We start from the raw sequence: 21,049 nt of genomic DNA, 5'->3' as shown, positions 1-21,049 counted from the left end.
CTACTGACAGCAGCACGGAGGATGAGGGAACTTTGTGCACAGCCGGCGGGCCACAGAAAATGAGGTGGTGGGCTGGATTCGGCCAGCGGGCCTTGTGATTGACACTTGTGCTCTAGTGGGTGCCCTAAATAACAAGTGAATTGTCCAGTTTGGTTGGGGATAGAAAAGCTGGGTGCACGCACTAGGCCTTTAAGAGGCGGATCGAAAATGCACTTTGGGGGCAGATTTGACTGCCTAGTGGACAGAGAAGCATGTGCTGCACAAGGGAAACAGAAGATGCTGACAGGCACTACTGGCAGGGAGGAGAGGTTGAGGCATGATAAGTTGCTTATATAAGCAATAATTATTTTGTCTGATTTGACCAAAACCATAATGATATAATCATTGATCTTAAATTACCGAAGCAAACAAACCAAAATTTGGAATTGTTAAATAATTTGCATTTTTTCACTGTTTCTTGTCCAATAACCATTATCATGTCTGATTAGTAATGATAATTCTTGATTTTCATGACGTGCATTACATTGTTTCCACTGCTTTTAGGAAAAATCGTTACATCTTTGGCCAGCTTTACTTTTCTCACCAGGCTATTTGTAAAGCTGAACTGTAATATCTACTTTCTTAAGGCCCATTTACACTGGATGAGTGTCGGGCAAACGTGTGTCGGGCACTCGTCCCTGTGTCTTCGCTCTCCTGTGCTCCTGCACGGGAGCTAGCACAGCTGGCTCGCACACGGAGCAGCCAGCAGGGGGGCGGGGCAGTGCAGGAGATTTCTCTCCTCTCGCTTCCCCGCCCCCCTCCATTGAGATACACAGCGGCCGTTCACTATTGAATGGCGTCTGTTTAAACTGAACGATGAGCTTCATCGCTCATCTTTTATGCAGAATTGGTTCCGTTATAGGACAGTTCCATTCAGCCAGGTGTTGCCATTTTCCTGCTCCCCAGCCATGGTGTGAACAAGCCCTTATCTTTATGAGCAACAGCATAAACATTTCAAGGTCTTTTTTAAAATATTAAGATCTATTAGTTTCCTTTTTGGCTGCATTTTGTTCCCTAATCCAGCTCACAGAGATGTTCCATCACTAGCTAAGAAGTGCTTGTATTTACAGAGATGAGTATTGAGTCTGGAAGAAAAGCTAATTCATTTTGAGGGCTGCAGAGCCTCATATGGAAACCAGGCAACTGCCAAGTCCTCCTGTACCTGCTGTCACATTACTGCAGACGTGGTTTCCAAGGTTTCCATGCTCAAATACACCAATGAATTCCATCTTCTAGATATATTTTTAAGCTTGGAGGTCAACTATGTCTGAAAGATCTAATCCATGAACAAACATAGTTACAGCTTTCAAGAACTTTGTATTATCCCTCAGTGTCCATGACAGTAATCTGGACAGACTTTCTTTTGCTAATGCACGCATCCTGGGTGTCGTAACACTTAATCACATGGCTGGAAGTATTTAACAATTGTAATATCTCTTTTAGATTTGTGTTACTGTTGCATCCTCATTATTCACATCATAGTATGGTTAAATTAAAATTTTGGAAGAGCATTTGTCATTTAAAATGTTGTCTTTCTCCTTAAATCAATCATCTGCAATTATATATTTTACAGTGTTATGAGTATTATTTTCAGTAAGCATTGTGGCCCAGTTGTGTGTTCTAAATAAAATGCCTAAGCATTACCCCTTTCCAATTCACTGTCTGACGTCTGAAGACATTCTGATTGAAGGCTGTACAGCTCCGATATCAGAAGACGTCCGGCAGGGTATTCTTACTGTATATTACTGGCCGCTCTGTTGTCAGGGGCCTCTCCAGCATGTCCTATACCACAGTACTGGCTCTAGCCAGCAGACAGCGCCATTGTAAAATGGCAGAAAGAGAAAGCCCCCTAGGAAACCCTGAATCTAAAATTGGATTGCAAAGGGTTAATGTTAAATAGGCACCGTATGTTCAATGAACTTTGCAAAAATCAGCACTACAATTGACTATAAGAAACTTTTAATATATATTATTAGAGCAAAATGTCTCTTTCTCTACTTAGCCGCCACTACTTCTCCTCCACCCTGCTTTTTGCACTAAACATTCAATCTCAATTTACTGCTAAAATCCATCTTAAGGGACAAAACGGATTACTAGCTCACTTGAGAGATTATTACATGCTGCCCATAGAAGTCTATGGAGGAGAAAGCATCTGCTGAATAAGAGAGAGACACTGCTGGTTCTTCTGATGGCTCTAGTGTTTTATCTGACCTCCCACTCGTAGGGAGTCGCTGGGCACTTGGACCCTAGAATATGAGTGTAAAGCCATGAACTGCCTGCCAGAGATATTTATGTCATAAAGAAAAATTAATTTCATGATGCAGCACTGCATGATGTGTTAGTGGGTATTAGTGTACTATGTCTCCACCGAAAGTATAGGTGGAGACCTGGGTTGGCCATCCTCAGTTCCAAGGAAAGCCCATATCACGGGCAAAGCTGGTGATTGGCTCTTGCAGACACACCTTCCCAGTGGTGTACAGCCTCCCTGCTCCTTCTCAAGTGGTGGCAGTGCCGTGGCTGCATTGTACTGCTTCTCCTCCTGCCTGGTCGACCCGGCAAATGGGAAGAGCGGCGGTGGCAGCAGCAGCAGCGGGTGACCCCCGGCTTTCTCTGACCCGCCTGGGCACTGTAGCAGAGATGTGAGCGTGGTTCGCTGAGAAGGAGGCCGGCAGTGTGGGGACCACTCTGCAGGCCGGAGAGGGGTGGCATTGACGCTAACAGCGGAGATGGGAAGCCGCCAGGGACATGTGTGAGTTGTCAGGTGGATGCTGTGGGAGTTACCTGGCCGTCCCCTGTAACTCAGGGCCGCCAACTCATGTCTCCACCCATACTTCCAGTGGAGGCATGGTACACTAATACTGTGTTAGTTTATCTACCTGTTGTCCCAAATCCTGGTCACTACAAACATTGACTTCTCATAAGTGTAGTCAGTGTCAGCGACTACTTTTCTGATATAACAGTGGATAGTGAGCTGTGGACCCTACTTGTGTCAGATTGTGTTCAGCATAGTCAGAAGAACAAAGTGTGTCCAGCTCCTAAACCAGCAGCTGCAGTGCTTGTGTGAAAGCAGGATCAAGGAAACTATATTCCTGGAATGTGCAGCCCCAGCTCCTTCTGATGCTCTGCGTTGTGCATGCTCCTCAGCTCTCGTGTGTGTTGCTGGTTGGGGAAAGGTCTTATAAATCCTCTCACTCGCCTTCTTAGGAGCATGGGTGGCCTTATAAGTCTGCTCACTCACCTTGTTGGTACTCTCCCTAAGGAGACATGATACCCCTCCCGACCCACGTCTATAGTCCTCTCACTAGCCAAGCCAGTATCCTACTGCACACTTATGAGGGGCAAAAACCCCAAAACAGCTGTCTGTGTATGGATTCTGGCTTGGTTTTAAATTCAAAATCATTGCTCTACAGACCTGAATAAAGGGTCAAGCATTAATTTGAAGGAATGCTGGCATCCAATAGGTGGCGCTGCAGAGGTATGAATCCATCTTCCTTATTTGGCCGGGGAAAGACATGCAGCCTGGCTTTTCTCATTGAAAAGGACAGCCAGGTATGACCTCTGTGAGAGGGCCTTAACCCTTTACAGTCTCATTTGTTAGAAGGAGAAAATTAAAAAAGCATGACTTTTCCTAGGAGACGAATGCTGGTATATTCTTATTTAAATAAATAAATAAATATATAAATATATATATATATATAAATAAATAAAATCTTAAGCCAGTGTTTATAACGTATGACAAGGTTACTCTCTTCACATTTCGTTTCTTAGGCGTATCAGAGGTATATCCCAAGCGTATTCCCAATGTATTCCTCCAAGGGGTATTGTTGAAATTTACGACATACCCACAGGATATGCCATAAATGTCTATTAGATGTGGGCCCAACCTCTAACTCCAGAATGCGATCCCCCAACTGTATTTTACTTGGTGAGGCAGCCACTGGCTTTCACATCCAGACTGCAAAAAGGGGCTACAATTATGGAAATAACTGAGTTCAGGGTGGTATGATTCTTCTGTATCTTGTGAGATACTTGACAAGGACCCCTGTTCTAGAGATGGCTATTGGTCCCAGTGGTGGGATTTCCATCTAACAGATATTTATAACTTATGCTGTAGAAATATCATAAATGTCTGGGATAGGAATACATCTTTAAGTCAGACGTAAATGTCAGGAATCTGTCAGGCATGTCTAAAAACAAAGTCCTATATTATAAAAATAGGCATGTGTGTGTGTGTATATATATATATATCAGTTGTACTACGGTATGTATGAAGCTGCAATGTTAGGACACTTGTTTGTGTACATATAGCATTCGTAGCTTCACTAGAGACTTCATAGCTTTATCAGCATGTAGGAAGTTAGAACTCGCTACAATGGTAAGGGCCATCTTTGGCGGGTGAAATGTTATGGAGCATCTGTGGCCGGCAGATTCTGTTCTGCAAATCATCATTAGTGGGCTGACACTGTTTTGGTGGGGCCTCTGTGATTCTCATATGTATGGTTTCATTATGTTTTAAGCCAAAAACAAGATTCATTTTAAAAGTGAGGATCATTTTTCTTTTATATTTCTTGTTGTGTGCAAAGTGTAAAACTAAAAGAACAAATACAGCAATCAGTGCAATATTTGCATTTGTCTGTCATGTGACGTATTTTCCTGTTGTGTTTCTGATCAAAGTCTTCACTGAATAATTCTAAAACCTTCACACCATGAACAATATTGAAATCCATTTGCATTCATTTAAAAAATAGCTTTTAGTATCTGCACCTCAGTGTGTACGTTGTTGTCAGTCTAGAACTACAAAATAACACTATTTTCCGATTGGTAGTTTCATTCACTTGCAGGTTTCACACTTCAGTAGACCTGAATTACTGCAGTCTTTTGCTTTCCCCCTGCTTCTTTTCAAGTGCAGATAAAGGAAGGGAGATGGATAAAATTTATTGCATTTGTTGCCCAAACAGTGAGTTGCAAGTTGCTGTTCTGTTCTGATAGCTAATAAATCCGGTGATTACAGCAGCCTCAGCACTGAGTCACGCAGTTTGTAGCAGTGTACTAATGGGGAAGAGGTAGGAGTGTCAAGTGTAATGTGAGAGAACAGGCTTGTAGAAACTTGTGACCATGCTGGCTAACTTAGTTAATTAGAAGGGAACGTGTGCATGAGGATCTTAAAGCAACGTACACTTTTAATTTTTCACTGATGATACAATTTCCTAAGAATAAAATACAATCAACAACTTTACTGCTTTGGTCAGTGTATAAATGCATATTTCATGTTATGTATAATTGTACAGGTTTGTAATGTAGCAAAATAGCTTGTTTAATTGCTCTGGAGGCTGCATGATCCATACCATATAATTAATGGTTCTATATCTGACTGGTTTTTAGTAATTCATTTCTTATGCATTATTGTATGATTATTTAAATGTCAAATAAACATACAGTTACGTTTGAAATTGCTATATAGAATTCTTTATTTTGATAGGTGTCGTCTAACATGTCTAGAACACATAATAAATGTGATACACATGTATTTCATTTTTTGTCACAAACTGAGCCAGAATTCAGGCACATTTAAATAAAATAAATAAATCTTACTTGTATAGCGCCAATTTATTCTGCAGCGCTTTCAGGTAATTTATCCCCCCCCCCCCCAACAACCTAGGTCCATACAGGATAAAAAATTTGGGGGTTTAAGATCCTGCCACAGGATGGTTTTCCCTGTTGGGCTGCATGTCCACGCGCGTGATTCTGCCGTCGATAAATCGCCAGCGAATCACGCTGTCTGAAGCTTTCCATAGCGTTGCTATGGAAAGTGCAGCCGCGGCGTCCACAATCGGAGAATTATAGCGATTCTCTGCTCACGGGATTCAAATCGCAGCATGCTCAGTGCGAAGAACCGTTAGCTGTCTCCTGCTCCCCAGCAGCGGCTCCCGCGGCAGAGATCTGCCGCGAGATATCGCTATGCCCGTGAACAGGCAGCCTAATATGACACGTTAAAACAGTTAATTATGGATAAGTGGGGTGAACTGAAGAAAGGATTGTCTGTCTCGAGAATTTAAAGACAGGCTCCTTTTCTCACCTGAGGATCTTGATTCCAGGATTTCTGGAGACAGGTAACCAAAAACCGACTTTACAGACAATATCTTCTGGATATAAGATAGAATTTACAGTTTCAAATAACTCTCTCTGTCTGTCCTTTTTAAAAAAATATTAGAAGAAGGTGTCCAAGATCTATTACCAATGGGTGTGGTTATTCCAGGATGTATGGGGGTTAGGCTCCTATTCTACATTATGTTTAGTTAGTAAGCCTAATGGTTCCTTTAGAACTATTATTAATTTGAAACCTCGCAATAGATATATAATTTATCGTAGATTTAAAATGGAGACCATTAGATCTACAATTCAGTTGGTTAATAAGGGTTATGTGCACAATTGACCTTAAGGATGCATACTATCACATCCCTATAGACCCAATATATCAGAAATACCTTAGGTTTGTCATTGGATCACAGATTTTCCATTTTCAGTTTGTATGTTTGCCTTTTGGCATTTCCACTGCTCCTAGGGTATTTATTAAAGTGGTAATTGAGCTGGTGGCTTACCTCAGAGAGATGAGAATAACCATAATCCCATACCTCGATGATTTCTTGGTTGTGTCTAATACACAGAAGACCATGTACAGTCATCTGAAACAGACAAAGGATCTCATCTACAGATTGGTCTGGATTATTAACTTCCATAAATTCAGCTTCAGTTTGGGAACCCGGAAGATCTTCTTAGGAGTTCTCCTTGATTCAGAGTTGTCTTTCCTTCCTCAGACCAAGGAGGAAAGCATTATCCAGTCTGTAACCGCATTTTGTGAGAGAGCGAACATTTTTTTAGTAAGGGAAGCAAAGAGAATTCTGGGACTGATGACATCATATATACAGATGGTTCCCTGGGCACAGTTCCATTCCAGACCCTTGCTAATTTTGATTCCATCTTCATGGGATAGAAATACATCTTCTATAGATAGGGAAATCAAGTTAAGAGATACCTTATCTGGTGGATATCACTTTCCCCTTTTGTGTCAGTGACTACAGATTCAAAAGCCGGACAGGCTGAGGAGGTCAGGTTGCGGACCAGGTATTTCAGGGCTCTTGGTTGCCTTATGTCAAATCCTAATCCTCAAATTTTAGGGAATTAGGAGCAATATAGGAGAAGGAGGAGTTAGTAATGGGAAGGCATGTTAAGATCTTTAATGATAATATAGCAGCAGTGTCCTTTATTCGCCATCAGGGTGGCAGCAAACATCCTCAACTTCAAAAACTTGCAGAAAGAATTTTTTCTGGGCAGGAACAAGGGTGATGTCCCTTTCAGCTGTACATCTAAGGGGCTGCAAAAACATAAAAGAGGGCTTCTTGAGTCATTAGAGGCTACACCCAGGAGAGTGGTTGCCAAACTGTGAGGTCTTCAGTTTTATCATAAAAGACCTATTTGCAACCAGGAGAAATGCAAAATGACAAACATTCTTTCCGCTAGATCAAGGGTACAGCCCAGCAGGCCTGGATGCCTTTTCACAAGAATGTAATATGGACCTAATCTATGCCTTTATCCTGCTGACTCTTATTCCCCGAGTCTTATGGAATATTCAGGAGAGTATTGCTACAGTGTTCCCTATTGCATGATCATGGACAAAGAGGCCTTTGTTTTGCTATTGATGTCTGCTTCAATCCAAGGCGCCATTCCTTTACCTCCCAGATAGAATCTTCTAATTCAGGGCCCAATTTGGTGTCTAGAATCCAAGATGTTAAAATTGATGGCATAGATGCTGAAAAAGAATGACTCTTAGATTAGGGTCTCTCTAGTAAAACTCTCTCTTCAAGAGTCGTAATTCTGTTACTTCTTCCATATATGCTAGAGTATGGAAGAGATTTTATTCTTGTTGTGGCTCCAATCGGCCTGACCTGTGTAACCTTCCTATCATATATTAGACTTTCTTTAAGCGGGTCTAGAGAAGGGGTTGAGTCCTAGAACCCTGAAGGTGCGGGTTTTTGCTCTTAGCGCCTTTTTTGAAATCCGTCTAGCAAAGCATAGGTGGATCTAGAGATTTCTCAAGGGAGCAGATAGGCTTCAGCCTTTTATTAGGAGATTCTTTCCCTCTTGGGATCTCAACCTGGTACTAAACCGTCTCTGCAGTCCCCCCTTTTTACCCGTAGAGTCCTTTATTGTTGAGTTTTCTCACCCTGAAAGTTATATTCCTGGTAGCAATTACATCAGCTAGAAGAGTTGGTGAGATTTAGGCTCTTTCCTGCAGTGAGCCCTGTTTATCAGTTTTAGAAGATAGAATAATTCTTAGACTTGATCCCTCCTTCCTTCCCAATGTGGTTTCCACATTCCATAGAGAACAGGAAATAATTTTACCTTCCTCTTGTCGGAATCCTAGAAGCGATGAAGAAGAGTGCTTTCACAAAGTAGATGTGAGGCGAGCAGTGTTGGCCTATTTAGAGGCTTCTGATCCCTTTAAGAGGGAAAATAACCCATTTGTTCAATTCCTGGGTCAAAATAGATGGAAAGCAGCCTCAAAAACTCCATTGCTAGATTAGATTAGAATGGCGATCCAGGAGGCACATAGGGCTCAAGACATATCCCCTCCGGAGGGTCTTAGAACTCATTTCACGAGGGCACTCGCATCTTCATGAGCTGAGTGTGCGTGCAGAAGCTTCAACAAATTTGCATTCTAATAAACTTGCTTTTGGACAAAAAGTCCTTCAGGCTGTAGTTCCTCCTCCCCCCTAGAGATTGTAATCTGGTACTGCTCAAGGTTTTCTGTCATGACTGACTGGGCAGTGTGGAACATGGGAATTATGCCCTACCGTTAATTCAGTTTCCACCAAGTCCATCATGACAGACAGCAGCTCTACTTACCCACCCTTAAGTTATTGTAATAATCATACATGTGATGCAACATTGTATAGACAGTTTTCTGTTAATAAATGGTGAAGTCTATATCCATTGTAGTTATTGGAAGTCCCTCGAGGTGGGTGGAGGTGCGTTTAAACTCCCCATCTTCCTGTCCCTACAGAGGGCAACTCCGCAGGTGTGCTGCCATGATGGACTAGTGGAAACCAAATTAACAGTAGGACATAATTATTATACTCTTTATACTCGTGTACACTTATGATGTTATGCACTTCATCCACTAACATGAATGTTTTAGAACTGCCTTGGTGTATGCCAGTGTTTGACATGAATAATTTCCTTGATTTGCTCTATATGTAATACTTTGATACATTCACTCATATGTAACCGTTCTTTACTGTGAGGAGATGAAGGAATACATTTTTGAATTGGCTTTGAGTCTCATGCTTTTGAGTCTTATCTTTTAATAGTTTTTATTTAACTTATGCTTACTATAGTGCAAATATGGATAATATGCATCTTACTTTTTTATTCAGCAACACAAAGGGAGATGTAGTTTACTATTATGGATCCAAAGCCAAGCGAGAACCAATCCAACTAAAACCTGGTGAGTCATCATCTTTTATTACCAAGTATTTATGTCAATAACTAAAAACAGAAAATATTGAATGCAAGAGCATTGATTTTCTACTGTAATTTAGAGTAGGTAGCTTTACCGTACCTACGGGTTTGTATCATATGCATAATCAGACACTGAAGACCAGTGTAAGATTACTGTATTGATATTTTCTGTATAATATTGGAAAATACTATTCATCTGTATGAGGGCTCATGCCCACGGCCGTGATGGACTCCGCCAGCGGAATATCGCAGCAGAGTCCGCCATGGCGCGCCCCCCCCCCCCCCCAAACCCCCCATACTTATCACTCTGGATCCTCCGTACGCGTCCTGCATGGAGGGCCGGTGCGCATGTTCAGTACAGTGCATGACACGCAGGCTGTGTCAGATGACGTGGGCGAGGCCGCGTATTCACACGTTATTTCTGTTGTAGCACAGCGGAAGTATAGCGTGACTGCCGGCTTCAGTTGACTACAATGGAGGCCGGACGCGCATATTCCTGTGGCCTTTAGAACATGCCGCGGTTTATTTCACACTGCGGAATTCCGCAGCGTGAACATTGAGCTATTAGGTTCAATAGAACCTAATAGCTCTGGGGTAACGCCGCGATTTTCCGCCACGTACAACGGTAGAAATCCGTCCATGGGCATTAGCCCTTAGTCTTCTTTCACTCAGGTGACAGCGATATCGCAGCTTCTAAATTGTTGCCATATCATAGCTTTGTTTCCGCGATTTTGTAGCATCAGCGATGCTTTTTCTTGAGAATAATCTCACATTGCATTGTTGCCACCCACAATAAAAAATTCTGTGATTTTTTTTCTTTTTTTTCTTGCGAAAGTGAATAGGAGTTTTTAATGTTAAAATCGCATTGCACGAAAATCGCAAGCTCGTACGATGCTATTAACAAGGAGGCTCCATAGGAATGCACGGGAGAGAAAAAATAGCACATGGCAGAAAGAGAAAGCATGCCACGATTTTTTTTTCCTTGCAACATAGCATCAGTGAAAACATCGCTAATGTGAAGGGAACCATTGAAAAGCATAGGTTTCACAGCCATGCATTTTATAGCGCTGTTGCATCGCTGGAAAATCACACGATTTTCTATCCCGCTTGAAAGCGGCCTTTTATTGGTTTAGTTTCACATCTTGAAAACATACGGCCGGTGTTTTCACCATTCGATACCGGAGGGGATGACTTTCTAATTCTTAATAAGTCACAGATAACTTTTATATTCCTACAACCTGGAACATTTTACTGCCAGTATCTGTATGACTTTCCTACAGTGCAGAAGGTTTTTTTTTTCTATTCCAGATATTTAGGTAAGTAAACTCTTTACCCCTTGCATCGTTACTGCTGGAGTTAGATAATTTACAGGGTTTAGAACAAGATCACACAGTCCATTTGATGTTAGCAACAAAGCATGTATAAAATCTACCTTATGATGGCTTACGATCAAGGACATACAGATAAGACCTTCTACAAGTTGAAACAGCCTGACTAACGCTGATAAACAAGGACCACTAAAGTGGATATATATGTCCTTTCTGTGCTTTGTAGAAGCCATATTATGTGATATATTTCTAATACACAGTATGTTTACCCCTATAGAACACCAATAAACATGCTACAGTAGATGTACTTAAAATGGGTTTTTTTCTGGGTAAACTAAATATATCTTTGTAAATATATATTAATAGTGATCCATCTTCCTAGGATGCCCAGTGATAGATCCATTATACTCTTTAGAGCTTTAAACGCTCACTGTACTTTAATACATAAATCAATAGTGCATGCACATTTATAGAACAACTTTGTAATATATCTGATCGGAGTAAGATGCTTCTTTCTCCACACATCAGACTCCTTTTCATCCTCCCTTCTTCTGCATGCTCAACTATTTGGGACCTTTCAAAAGAGTGGACTTTGGCCACAACACGCACAAAATTCTGCACCAAATTCCACATGTCTTGGTGTGGGTTTTGATGCCAAATTGTAAATTTGACAAAATAAACACTTCAGAAATCAAGGTCTTGGTGTGGATTTCTGTAGCGGCAGATTCAGCTGCATATTGAGGTGGTCCAAAATTCAGCCCATGTGAAAGGCACCTTTAGGGTACATTCCCACCTCCATTAGGGCTTTCTGGCAGAATTCGATTTCTCTGTTTCTGTTTTGGTACAGAAAAATGGAATCAAAGTTTGCATTTTTTCACAACCTGTTAAAAGCAATGAGGAAAAAACCCAATGTTTTAATTTTGCTTCCTTTCCATCAGGTTCAATTTTTTTTTTTACCAGAATGGACAGCGAAGTCCGCAGTGCTATTGTTCTGGTAAAAAGAGCGGAAATCTAGTTGAATGAAAACTTTCCGTTTTTTTGAACCTGTTGAAAACAATAGAGAAAAGATGGAAATGCTTATAATTCCTTTTTTTCTGCTCCAAAAATGGAACAGAGACATGAAACTCAACTGGAAAGCCTTAACGGAGGTGTGAATACACCCTTAATCACTCCAAATTCCCTGCAAAATTCATTTACTAGGACACATCAGAGGGATTTTTTTAAAGTTTATTTACACTTTAAAAATAGTTTGCCTCTCAACCAGATGGCAACTAATGTTCCTCACAGGATATAATATGAAGTGAATTTTGTCAGTAAAGGTTGCAGTGATGCCTCGGCTGCACAACAAATTATTGCAAACGAGAGATGTTACTGCTTAGTACTAGTTAGTTACCGCAACTAGTTACTACTACTTAGTTACCGCAATACCCAGTAGGTATTACCTATGATCTTAGATGATCGGTAGTGAATGCAGTTTGATTGAAACTGCTACATATTGAATTTCATCTTTATTAGAGATGAGCGAGCACGCTCGGTTAAGGCAGTTACTTGAGCAAGCATTGCTCTTCTTGAGTAACTGCATACTGGTCCGAGCAGATTCGGGGGGGGGGCAGCGGGAGGGAGCGGGGGGGGGAAAGACCGCCGCCCGCTCAAATCTGCTTGGAAGAGCGATGCTCGCTCGAGTAACTGCCTTAACCGAGCGTGCTCGCTCATCTCTAATCTTTAAAGAAAGAAGCCCTTCTAATAGACATTTTATGTTTACATAACTATGCAGTTGATCTGTTGACCTATTTAACTTTCTAGCATTCTCTAATTGGTGCCCTCATTACACTATAATGATCTCCCGGTTATCTTCATTAAACTCTTATTTAATGGCTTCTCCCATTTGCTGCTAGGGAGAGTTCATTAGTAAACTTCAGTATCTACAAATGTTAAGGTCTTTGTGTAAGTAAAACTTGGTGTTCAAAATGCACCCGTAATCCAATTAGCTACTTTAAAAGTCATCATTGGGACGTTTCTGTCATCTCTGCATTAACTTAGTGATATTTTAGAATATTGGAAAAAATCTCAAGATAGCATTCACATCGTAAAGAGAGATGCGCACCACCATTGCAGACATCTTACCTGTCCGTTAGATTTATATACTACAATTGGAGATGTAATTACTATTTCAAGTCCAGAATTTTAAGCAATAAAAATAACATTCTCAGACGTTCCATTTTCTCCCCCTTTTATCCACACACAGTGACCTTTAAGCTAAATTAAGCTGGGTTTAGACCACATTATAGTTCTCCGTTGAGCTTTCCGACAAAGGCTTACATTTAAACACCCGAAAATAGTATTCAAGCAGTGGAACAATTCACTTTAATGAGGCAAACAAGAGTTCAAAATTGCAAACTTTGGACTCCGTTTGATCTGTGTTTGGTTTCCTGTATTTTTGGTAGACATAATAGTGCAGTTTGGACCTTTTGGACTTCTTTTGCCTCATTAAAATGAATGGTTCTGCTGTGGATTCATCTGAATACTGTTTTTGGGTATTCAGACGAAATCCTCTGATGGAAACCTCAACAAGGGGCTAGTAGGCGGTCTGAACCCAGCCTTATTACTCATGATTATTGTTTGGAGACATCCATACATATAAATGCACATTAATGTAACTTTTCAAAACTTCCTGAATCAAAAATAGTTTGTCTAGATTCGGAAAAAGGGGCTCTGCTATGTCAATCTAAGAGAAAAATAAAAGAGCACAGCACTACGCAGTACACAGAGTATTAAAAGAAAACAGTCTGTACCGATAAATTATAACACAATCAACTGGCCGGATTATTCAAAACGAGACCAGGGCTTCTAGAGGCTTTAATATCAAATATTCCACTACTGCGCTGCCTGCTAACTGGAGGTGTGAGACAGACGTTCTTCTGGCACCGTAATGCATGCTATCAATAAATGTACTAATTAAACCAGTCCTGCCTCTGTGAACTACCTCCATCAGCGCCTGTTTTATTATTCTTTGTGCACATCTTTCCATGGTCTGGATCTGGTATTGCAGTTCAGCTCCATTCTGATGACCTGCAAACCTGACACAGCCCATGGACACACGTGGTGCTATGTCTGGTAAAACAGCGCACCCTTTTTTATTGGATCCTGACAAATCCCTGTAGCCCATAAGTGACTACCACTGAGTCTCTTTACAGCACTTACTAATGGGCTCTAAATTAACATACATATTTTCACTACGCTGGTTAAGTTGTGTGCTGGCAAGAGTCATGGCTCAGCTGTCTACTGGCAGCCTTGCTCTTGCTCTAACAACTGAGATTGGAGGAACTTCTGATCCCAGCCACTTAACCATTTACATGCTTTGGCTCAACACGGGAAGGTGGGGGGGGGGGGGGGGGGTAAACAGGCCAAACCAGATGGACATTTGTCTTTTTTCAGCCTAGCATACTACCATATGTTACTATGTGGTCAATAACAATTGTGACATGGCTGATAGAGGAAAATGGTTTTTGAAATGTAGCAATAAATCCTTGTGATGTTGGTTACTATTATGGGACTTTTCATAGTATTATTACAGCTCCCTAAACTGCAAGTGAGTGAAAGAGGGAAATTTCAGGTTACTGGATGAGATTATTCTTTATTTCAATTATCCTGATAGGTTTGGAGCACTTGCAACTACCGTATGTCATCGCAGCCTTGTGACATATTTTTCAAAATGCCAGACTTTATCTCAGGAAGGAATGACTTCACTCACTTTTTTTTTTTCTTAAATCTCCAATGTCAAAGGATTACACTTGTCACCGCTTTAGGCTACAGAAGAAGTAATGGGAGCCTGCACAGCAGCCACTTGAGTATATGGCTGCAATATTTTTACCATTGGAGCTTCTTATATACACACAGTTGCAAAACAAAGTATGTGAACCCTTTAGAATTAGCTGAACTTCTGCATTGATTACTAATAAAATGTGGTCTGATATGTTATTGTTGCAGTTTTATCATTCTTGTCTTTTATTAAGCACGTTGAATAAACATCCACAATGTAGGAAGAAAAGGTGAGTGACCACATTCTACTAGTAATAATGCCAAAATCCAGGTGATTCGAGGAAGGTGCACATACTTTTTCTTATAACTGTATATTATTGTTTTCAACTTTAGCCCTAAAGCAATTGCATTAAAAATAATATATATATACACTACCGTTCAAAAGTTTGGGGTCACCCAAACAATTTTGTGTTTTCCATGAAAAGTCACACTTATTCACCACCATGCGTTGTGAAATGAATAGAAAATAGAGTCAAGACATTGACAAGGTTAGAAATAATGATTTGTATTTGAAATAACATTGTTTTTACATCAAACTTTGCTTTCGTCAAAGAATCCTCCTTTTGCAGCAATTACAGCATTGCACACCTTTGACATTCTAGCTGTTAATTTGTTGAGGTAAGCTTGTGAAATTGCACCCCACGCTTCTAGAAGCATCTCCCACAAGTTGGATTGGTTGGATGGGCACTTCTGGCGTACCATACGGTCAAGCTGCTCCCACAACAGCTCAATGGGGTTCAGATCTGGTGACTGCGCTGGCCACTCCATTACCGATAGAATACCAGCTGCCTGTTTCTGCAGTAAATAGTTCTTGCACAATTTGGAGGTGTGTTTAGGGTCATTGTCCTGTTGTAGGATGAAATTGGTTCCAATCAAGCGCTGTCCACTGGGTATGGCATGGCGTTGCAAAATGGAGTGATAGCCTTCCTTATTCAGAATCCCTTTTACCCTGTACAAATCTCCCACCTTACCAGCACCAAAGCAACCCCAGACCATCACATTACCTCCACCATGCTTAACAGATGGCGTCAGGCATTCTTCCAGCATCTTTTCATTTGTTCTGCGTCTCACAAACGTTCTTCTTTGTGATCCAAACACCTCAAACTTGGATTCATCCGTCCACAACACTTTTTTCCAGTCTTCCTCTGTCCAATGTCTGTGTTCTTTTGCCCATCTTAATCTTTTTCTTTTATTGGCCAGTCTCAGATATGGCTTTTTCTTTGCCACTCTGCCCTGAAGCCCAAAATCCCGCAGCCGTCTCTTCACTGTAGATGTTGACACTGGTGTTTTGCGGGTACTATTTAATGAAGATGCCAGTTGGGTACCTGTGAGGCGTCTGTTTCTCAAACTAGAGACTCTAATGTGCTTATCTTCTTGCTTAGTTGTGCAACGCGGCCTCCCACTTCTTTTTCTACTCTGGTTAGAGCCTGTTTGTGCTGTCCTCTGAAGGGAGTAGTACACACCGTTGTAGGAAATCTTCAATTTCTTAGCAATTTCTCGCATGGAATAGCCTTCATTTCTAAGAACAAGAATAGACTGTCGAGTTTCAGATGAAAGTTCTCTTTTTCTGGCCATTTTGAGCGTTTAATTGACCCCACAAATGTGATGCTCCAGAAACTCAATCTGCTCACAGGAAGGTCAGTTTTGTAGCTTCTGTAACGAGCTAGACTGTTTTCAGATGTGTGAACATGATTGCACAAGGGTTTTCTAATCATCAATTAGCCTTCTGAGCCAATGAGCAAACACATTGTACCATTAGAACACTGGAGTGATAGTTGCTGGAAATGGGCCTCTATTCACCTTTGTAGATATTGCACAAAAAAACAGGCATTTGCAGCTAGAATAGTCATTTACCACATTAGCAATGTATAGAGTGCATTTGTTTAAAGTTAGGACTAGTTTAAAGTTATCTTCATTGAAAAGTACAGTGCTTTTCCTTCAAAAATAAGGACATTTCAATGTGACCCCAAACTTTTGAACGGTAGTGTATATAATTTTTTTTTTTTTTAAAGCTGTTTTTTTTCTCCTCTGAGACTGCACAACTCTTGTCCATGAGATGTGTCTGGTACTTCAACTTGGCTTCTAACAAGTGAATGGGACTTAGCTGCAATACCAGAAACTGCCCATAAACCAGAGTGGCACAGTTTCAGTAATGAAAAGTGCAAGCCTTTTTTTCTAAACTCATACAAGCATTGGACGTTTACAGTATTTTGATACCATTTTTTTAGATTATGGTCTATTGTTGCTTGTGTGAAGAGTTAACCTATATACAATATTGTCACTTGGCACATCTGTTGTTACAGTCTAGTCTAGCGCTTTCAGTAGCCCCTAACAACCAATCACAGCACAGTTTTCATTTTGTATTGTGCTCTGTTAAAATGAAAGCTGAGATCTGATTGGATGCTAGGGGCTACCAAGACCGTTTTTCTTTTAGGCAGTTTCATGAATCAGTCCCAGTATGCTTATAGCATGCCTAATGATGCAAGATGAGCCATGGAGCTATTGAAAAGACAGTCAATTCAAGTGCAAAATGTTATCTGTCTCCAATAGATGAAGAAAAGAAGTCTCAAGACCAATATGGATTTTCCTGTGATTGCTTCACATTCCATCACGGATGTCCCCTGTTGTTGCAATTTACTCCCAAATCAGAGGGTTTTTTTTACTAGCTGGCTTTTGAAATATATCCCATGCTGATCCATTACGCATTGTCATTCCTTTCTGTTACACATGAAAGCACTGACTGACATTTAATGGTTAACCGTGGTTCTCCAAAGACAGTCAAGTGCATTGTGTATGCAACTCTAGTTCTGCTATATGTGAGGTGACAGGCTGGAGCTCAGAATGCTATAAAATGATGCAGGAAAATGTCTGATAGCATTTAAAGTACTCATGAAGGTAATGGAGATTGCCATGCAGAAATACAAGCCCAGGTGAGTACTGAGCAAATGGAAAGTTTGGCTTTCTAACTTCAGTTCATTGCAGATTTATTTTTCACGGATTTACAATGTTACAAAACTGTCCCAAGTACATAAGGTAAAGGAGATAGATGAGTTATATGTTTATTGTACCAACTGCACTGCAATCATTTTTGTGGATTGTTTTTACTGCTTGTGAACACTGTACAGGGAATGGAAGCACTGTCCCTGCCCTGGGGGATCATACAATCTAATGTCCTCCTTCCAAACATACATATGACAGCTGTATCATAGGAAGTCGGTAAACCTGCGAGCATGGTTGTGAAATGGGAAAATCCACATAAACATACAGCAAATATATTAACACACAGCAGATGTTGCCATGTTAAGACAGGCCCACACTGTAGATATTGAAAAAATGGCACCATTATATGGAATGAAATGTTGAATTGTTATTATATACTTTTAGATTTAACTGTTTACCACTAGTTGATCATTGAAGGTTCAATGTACTAACCTTAAAGTGAAACTTTGTGCAGAATACATAATATTACTAAATGGATCCAACTTGTGTCAATGAATATAGTTTTTATGCAATTATCTCCCACGTTAGTTTTCTAGGGGTGTAAGTTAGAGCAGTTCTCTCTGCAGATTCTCTTGGCAACTACTCCCCAAGGGACAGGGGGGAGAGGCGGTTTTTGCCAATACCCAGCCCCCTCAGTCAGAGGCGTAACCTGAAGCTTCTGGGCCCCAATGCAAACTGTAACAGGGCCCCCAACTGCAATGCTTTAGTCATAGTACTGGGCTCCCTATATGGAGAAGAGAAGCCTTATGGGCCCCCTAGTGCTTCTGGGCCCAGGTGCAACCGCATCCCCTGCATCCACTATAGTTACGCCCCTGCCTTCAGTCATTGTCTTGCAGCTATTGGCGGTAGTTGCTGGGAAATGCCCTCTTACTTGGCTGCCAGCAATTTACAGCATTGGAGAGCATTATGCTGTTTTATAGCTTATCCCAAGTGCATGTCCATGTATTTTTATGTAGTAACTATTTCTTATTTTTAAAAGCTTTTATGGGTCTGTCTTATTGAGTACAGTATATACAATGCAATAAAGTGTGCATGTTTTATGGGTGCTATGAATGGCAGGCCAAATGCACACGTCTGGATCAAATTCCGAGTGTGAGATCTCGCAGCGTAATCAGACCCTGTGCCCCGGCAGTGACCGCTGCATACCTGTGCGATATCTCCTTCTCTGTGCTGTGGATGTGCCAGCTGGCACGCTACCATACTTGCACAGTGCAGAGAATGAAGCGCCGGCGATGATGCAGATCCGCGGCAAATCGCCGTTGGACAGGCGGCTTCCAATGACTGCAATGGAAGCCACCCGTCCGAGGCCCACACTAGAATAGGGCATGCTGCCCCCCACCCCACTTCCTAACGCAAACAAAAAATAACAGTTGATATCAGCTCGTGGGCATGGAAAAGCGTTTTGCATAGCAAGTCTATTGGCAATATTTGCTGCGGGATCCGGAGGCGAACGCCCGCTCCGGATCCCGCAGTTCAAATATGCCCATGTGCATTGGGCCTTTAAATGGACCAAAGAGTCCATAAACTAATACAATCTTTAGGAAGAACTAGAGTATGCCACTCCTCTAGAGACTTAAGGTGGCCATACATCTTCTAAAGCTGCCTGCCAACAATGATCCTTCGCAACTCTCCCATGTATGCTCAATTCAGGTGTGTAATTGTTCTCAATGAGAAGTAAGCTGCTGCCAGACACATGTTGAAATTAAAAGTTTCTTGATCTTCAAAGTGTGTAAAGGCGGGATGAATGTCGGGCAAACGATGCCCGACACTCATCCCCGCACATACTAGCTCCCATGCTGCTGCACGGGAGCTAGTATCGCTGGCTCACAGCAGGGTGGCTGGAGGAGATTTCTCTCGTTGGGTTCCCCCGCCCCTCTCCATTGACTTATCATAGCGATCGTTCAGTACTGAACGGCTGCTATGTACACTGAGTGATCATCATGCTGCATAAACGATGGACAATGAGCTGAACGATCATCATTCAGTGTAAAGAGCAGCCATTCAATATTGCATCACAATTTAATACATTTTATTTACCTACTTTGTAAGTGAAGTTGGGAATCGGTTACATTAAAATACACATCATGAGCACACTTAGAATGTGTTTACCTGAGAAAAGGTTACTGTTGTTTAACTACTGTCTATTTGTTCTTGCAGTATTTTACCTTCTTGTTACTTTTGATATCTCCCACAGGACTGTATGGCTTGAGCTGCAGTCTGCTAGATACCCCTTGGATGAAACTTCAACATGGGAAGAATCTTTTTGCTGACATCATCAAAAAGAGCCAGGACATTGCCAGAGAAGACCTAGTACAGGAGCTCATTAAAGTGATGAATAATGAAGAACCGTAAGAACAAAACGACCTACATTTTCCTGTGAAAGTGCCATAGCAGCAATTTTTTTCCCTTGGTCTCAAGAAGGCCAACCTTTTCTAAAAGTAGCACTGTTACTAGATCAAGCTAAAGTAGAATTTGCCGCTAATACTTCTATTTCAGGCTTAATTCCATAGTTTATAGTTGCCCTGCGAGATCAAACAAGCTATTTAGATATAAGAGTAGTTAAGCTGTTCACTGTAAGCAGAAGTGCAGAGCTGTACCCACATGGCAGTGTTATCTCTGATGTTGCATCCATGCTGCAGCTAATCAATGTCTTTACTCGCTATTATTTTTCTGTTTAGAAAACACTATGCAAGTGTTATAATGAAGTGAATCGAATGTGACAAAATTCTGTTCGAAAGCAGCAGTAATTTTCTACTCTTATCCAATTATTATGTGCTATTACATAAACTCTACTACCTTCTTTACCTATTTCTTTATGAATCTATTGACACCACATTTTTGCATTCTGTTGAAATGTTCTGTTTTTCCTTTTGTGTTTAGAAGGATACCTTCACAGTATGCTTATCCCATTATTATTGACTTCCATTGTAATTACAATAGAAAACATAGAACAGCATTCGTTTGATTCCTGTTCTTTAGCTGGACAGAAAAGAACAGCATCCCTCAATCTTGTATCCTGTTGCATCCTGTTTTAAGATTAAATTTGACAAAAAGAACAGTTCCTGTCATCAGGATGCAAAAATGTGGCGTGAAGTTAGGCTGCCTGTCCACGAGCGTTGCGGTATCCTGCGGCGGATCCCCGCCCTGGAGCAGGAGCCTGCAGACGGATCTCCACTGTCAGCCTATCTGACAGATAGGCTGACTGCGAAGAACCGCGGCAAGTCGCAGCATGCTGCGATTTGCAGGCCGCGAGCGGAGAATTGCAATGATTCTCCGCTCGTGGACAGGGAACGCAAGTCAAACCCACCCGTGGACAGGCAGCCTTAGCCTTAGAGAGATTCATT

General features: G+C 41.3%; 1 protein-coding gene across 2 annotated transcripts in view; it reads left to right on the top strand.

Moving 5' to 3' along the window:
* Positions 1-21,049, top strand: part of TANGO2 (transport and golgi organization 2 homolog) — a 126,482-nt gene that overhangs the window by 92,865 nt on the left and 12,568 nt on the right. For both annotated transcript variants that reach the window (XM_066603459.1, XM_066603460.1), the window contains 2 exons: positions 9,474-9,544; positions 19,900-20,053. In XM_066603459.1, coding sequence (XP_066459556.1) covers positions 9,474-9,544; positions 19,900-20,053 — 225 coding nt within the window. The remainder of the gene's footprint in view (positions 1-9,473; positions 9,545-19,899; positions 20,054-21,049) is intronic.

The sequence above is a fragment of the Eleutherodactylus coqui genome, chromosome 5 (assembly GCF_035609145.1).
Source record: "Eleutherodactylus coqui strain aEleCoq1 chromosome 5, aEleCoq1.hap1, whole genome shotgun sequence".
Classification (NCBI taxonomy): Eukaryota; Metazoa; Chordata; class Amphibia; order Anura; family Eleutherodactylidae; genus Eleutherodactylus; species Eleutherodactylus coqui.
Note: the sequence above shows the minus strand (reverse complement) of the source record. Positions and strands in the feature narration are given on the sequence as shown.